At 42.9% G+C, this 4,432-nt stretch overlaps 1 protein-coding gene across 1 annotated transcript in view; it reads right to left on the reverse strand.

Moving 5' to 3' along the window:
- Positions 1-1,845: 1,845 nt before the first annotated feature.
- The window catches only part of ELMOD1 (ELMO/CED-12 domain containing 1), a 20,306-nt gene continuing 17,719 nt past the window's right edge, over positions 1,846-4,432 (reverse strand). The window contains exon 10 of the mRNA XM_010132368.1: positions 1,846-2,833. Within this exon, the coding sequence (XP_010130670.1) occupies positions 2,661-2,833 (173 nt within the window). The 3' untranslated portion in view covers positions 1,846-2,660. The remainder of the gene's footprint in view (positions 2,834-4,432) is intronic.

Genomic DNA, 4,432 nt, shown 5'->3' on the forward strand with positions numbered 1-4,432 from the left:
TGGCTTCTCCTCCTGGAACGATGTGCCCCCAGCAGCAGGCGTCCAGCCAGTGTCACAGGAACCTCTGGCAGAGGAGACGCCAGGTGAAGCACAGCAATCGTGATCCTGTGGGAAGTTTTCCAAAGGAGTCAACCTAAATCTTCTTTACGCTTAATTAAACTAAAATCTGCACCCCGCGCCTAGCGCAGACCTTGATTCTATTTTATTGAAACAACTTTTTATACTTGGTTTTGCCGTTCCTTCCATTTTTCTCCTCCCTAGCGAAAGCAGAATCCAGTTCCTCCCAGGTCAGCTTGGAGATGTATCAGCGACAGCAAACTCTAATTTTGTTTTTAAAGAGAAGTTTAATTTGCATCACAGTAAGAGGCAGTTCCTGAGGAGGAGGGAAGCAGCACCAGACACATATCCTCCCTCAGCAATGCCTGGCCAGTTTGGCGGACAGAGGGGACATTCTCTAGCCCAGGTTTGACAAGAATTTTGAGAGCAAGAATGTCACAGGCCAAAGCTGAAGCATGAGTGGGCAGGACGAAAAGATCTGCAGGCACGAGCACGCAGGGGCTCCACAGGAGGAGGAATGCCACACTTCGCTTCATTAGATCCTTCTCCCTGCAAGGCAGGAACAGCAGCTAGATTATGGAGACACAGTCTGACACGGAGCCAGATAACTTGTTCTGATTGTATTTGAAGTTGACACCTTGAGACAAGGTGTAAAAACTGAGAGGATCACACCAGAAAGAAGGTAGCAGGGACCTTCGTGCCTCCCTCCACCCCAAATCCATGAACTTCAGCAAAGAGTATTAAAACTAAACCAGCAGAGCCTAACAAATTGCAGAAGGTATTTAAGTCGGAGCAGGGCAGGGAAAGAAAGTGAGAGTCTAGGATTTGAAGCAGTGAAAACTGTTGCTAAAAACTTATTTTAGAAGCTTTAAGAGTGATGCAAATAAATCCTCGATATCTAATGGTTATAAATATCTGCTTTCCAAAATCAACGGTAGAGAGTTAAACACACATAGTTTTTATTCCTCCCATTTTCATGCAAAACATGCAATAGTTAATATTTCCAAATCCTTTGGAGAAGACTAATTATTGCAGCACCCGTATAGTTTTCCTGATTAACTGCTCAATGAGTGCAACTTTCCAGCCCTTCAGAGAAGTGCTGATCCCCATCTTACATTCTAGCAAACAAGTGAGAGGGCTTAAATCCAAGGACTCTCCCAAGAACTTTTTAAGTAAAAACTAAAGCAGTGGGAGTGATTAAAACGATGGCCCAAGCTGTAACCAGAAACAGTTTAAAAAACCTGATCCGAGGAAGTTCAGATCACTTTTCAGACTAGGGAGGTGGCACAAAGCTGGTACATCCCCTTTTACCCGACCCATTAAAGTGAAATAGCTTTCGTCTCTGTATGTCACTGCCTATCTCAAAAACAAAACCCACAGTGCTCCAGTTTAGAATGACATACAATTTATTCATATAATTCACAAGTAGTTGGACACTACTCAATTTCATCTCCATATGCAAGTGATTTACACAAACGTATAATACTAAAATTGATTGCTTAGAAGGTAAAAAATACCATGGGTATGAAATGCCATGGTAGATGCTGTTCAATATACTACACGATCTGAGCGTCAGACGCTTTTTCTCATTTATGTTTTTAGAAAAAAAAGGCAGTTTGCCATTTTTAATTTTTTTTTTTATAAGTAGTCTGGGAAACTCAAGTAGTTTTGCTCTAAACCTTCTAATCAATTATTTCTCCCAGTTCTTAGGATCTGAATTGACAACAAAAGCAACACTTTCAATAGTTCAAAAAATATATAGATTTTTTCTCTCTTGAATTCACCAAGCACGACGTGACCAAATCATGTGGCTTTCCAACATGCGACACAAAATACTAACCCCTGTATATTCAAAGGAACGTGCAGGGATTTAGACCGCGCTTCGGCACGGTGGTATCGGTGACGAGTCTGATGATGTAATCTTTGGGCCCTGCCGGTATCCAGTAGCTGTGAGCGTGTCTGCAGTTCGCTGTGGATGTATTAGCATCACCAGACCATTTGATATTCATGCAGCTGTGGAGTCTGATTGTAATTCTGCATAAACTCTCCTCACTGAAACTTGTATCTCGTAAGCCTCATTAATTCTGCATTAAGCATATAATGGCTGCATGAAGAAAATTGGACTTTAATGTGTTTGCCTGCATCAGATTAAATTACACACATTATCTTCTAGACAAGGTCCAACCGTATTTCATTTCACTTGAAATGCCAGTAGTTATCTTAAAACATACCAAGAAGTTAAAAAGCTTTCACAAATACAAGATCCAGCTACTTATTCCACATATACAAAAACACAGCTAGAGATATACAATTCAATTGTCAATGCTGATTTATGAGGAAGGTCTAAAAAAATAGAAAACCTCTGATTCCTGGACATCAATTCAGAATGTAACACTGCATAACGGGACAACATGAGCACCCATCTGAAATGGGAAATCCCCAGTGAGAGAAGCATGGGGGGGATCTCGTACGTGTGCCATAAATAGATGAATACTGCACCAAAAAACATGCATACAATCACCATGGTCATTCAGTATGCTAGTGATGGTCTAACCAGTGATCTAACGCAAGAGAGACGGTGTTGCCAAATAAAACTGGAGTAACTACATGTTGATTAAACTTTCTGATGCGGCAAAGTGAGGGCACAGAGCCATCTCGGGGTTCTGGAGCTGTTTCAAGATTCGCTTGTGAAATTTCTCTCTGACACGATTGAACTCCATTATGTCCAGAGGATCCTCTTCAATCCAGAATTTGTGGAATTCATGCATTAAGTAGCCTACAAAATAGTAAAAAGGGAGAAGTTGAAGAGACAAACACAGTAGGTAAAGATCACATACAAAATTAACAGTTATGATTCACACAGAGAATCCTGGTCGCTGAGCTCTGACACCTCACACCACTGCGCAGGGACAAAACTAAACCCGTTTTGGAAACATCCAAAATCTGGTGAATCTCACACATGGGCAGAACGTTTCACAGTAAATACAAGAAGTCGCTAGTTGTCTTGACATACTGATACATGCACGAGACATTAGACTAGTGAATACAAAAGCAGTGGAAGACGCTGCTGGCGCCGCTTCACCAGCTGTTTATATTCCAGTTCTGCCTCACGGATATTTCCTCATGGACACGTTGGAGACAAAGACACTGTCACCAGTAACTCAACAGCTACCATCATGTCTCTCTGTGTCAAGGCTTCCTCCTCACACACAACTGTACCTTGTGTGGGCACGACCTTGCTGGGAACGTTAACCCTCCAGTGATTCATCCCGAACCGATGAATCACAAGGTGATACACAGAACCACTAGCTTTGGTCAGACATCCCTGTTGCAGGAAGAAACTTGATTCCAAAGTGGGTTTACTACACAAGCTCTGATTAAGGCCTTAACCCTCTCAGTTCTGTGCTGTCCTTGCAGTCGGAGAATGTCACCAACAGGGAAAATGTTACATCTAGCACTAGGATGTCGGTGGAGTGGACCCAATCTCTTGGTCCCAACTTCCACAGCAGATGAACCACTGAAGAGGTATAATCTGTCATACCAACACAGCAAAGCGTGCAACTAAGTCTTCTGTGTTTCAGAAAGTGAGGGCTTTTGTTGAACAAAGGCTTTTACTCATTTATTTCTATTGTATGACAACTACAACACATGCACTTCTAACTTCAATTTCAATTTGTAGGGTCCTATTTTTCCCCATCATCAGTTTGAGAAAATTCATTCAAAAGTTACTTTAAGCACACCTTCAAATCTCCTCCGTATATTCCACCGGCCACAGGCTGTTTCACGCCAGGAGGGGTTATTTTCAAAGAAAAGCTCAATAAACCCCTTTTTAACAAATTACCACATAAAATGTAAAACATTGTTAGATCTTCACCTCCCAAAATCTAGGGTTTAAGAGGTACCTCCTGTACTTCAGAAGCGCCTGCCTTGAGTATGCCATTGAGCAGGGCAGTTTCACGCATTGCTTGTACAGTCAGAGAAGGCAACGGAGGCCAAGAGCAGTGACCCCAACGCAATTCTCAACCGTGTTTGTGTCCCCATGGCCCAAGGGAACAGAAGGGTGCAGATGAGGCAACGTGGTGGATCAGCATTTAGGAGGTCCGTGCAGTACAACCACTGTGATCCTCTACCAGCAAGGCTGCTGGCTGGGCAATGTAATTTTGGCTCTCCAGTCAGGCAGCCCATAGGCATTTAACGCGGCCTAATGGCGTCTAGGTTTGAAGGAAATTTGAAGGAAACCTAGGATGACTGCGGCAGGGAGAGGAGAGAAACTGCAGGAGCGTAAGAGCAGGGATTTGTCAGATTCAAATAGATACTCTCTGGATGAACCATCCTTGCTCCAGGGAAGTTTGTCCGTTGATGCTTTCCCTACAAC

This window comes from Buceros rhinoceros, unplaced genomic scaffold (genome assembly GCF_000710305.1).
Source record: "Buceros rhinoceros silvestris isolate BGI_N320 unplaced genomic scaffold, ASM71030v1 scaffold7710, whole genome shotgun sequence".
NCBI lineage: Eukaryota > Metazoa > Chordata > Aves > Bucerotiformes > Bucerotidae > Buceros > Buceros rhinoceros.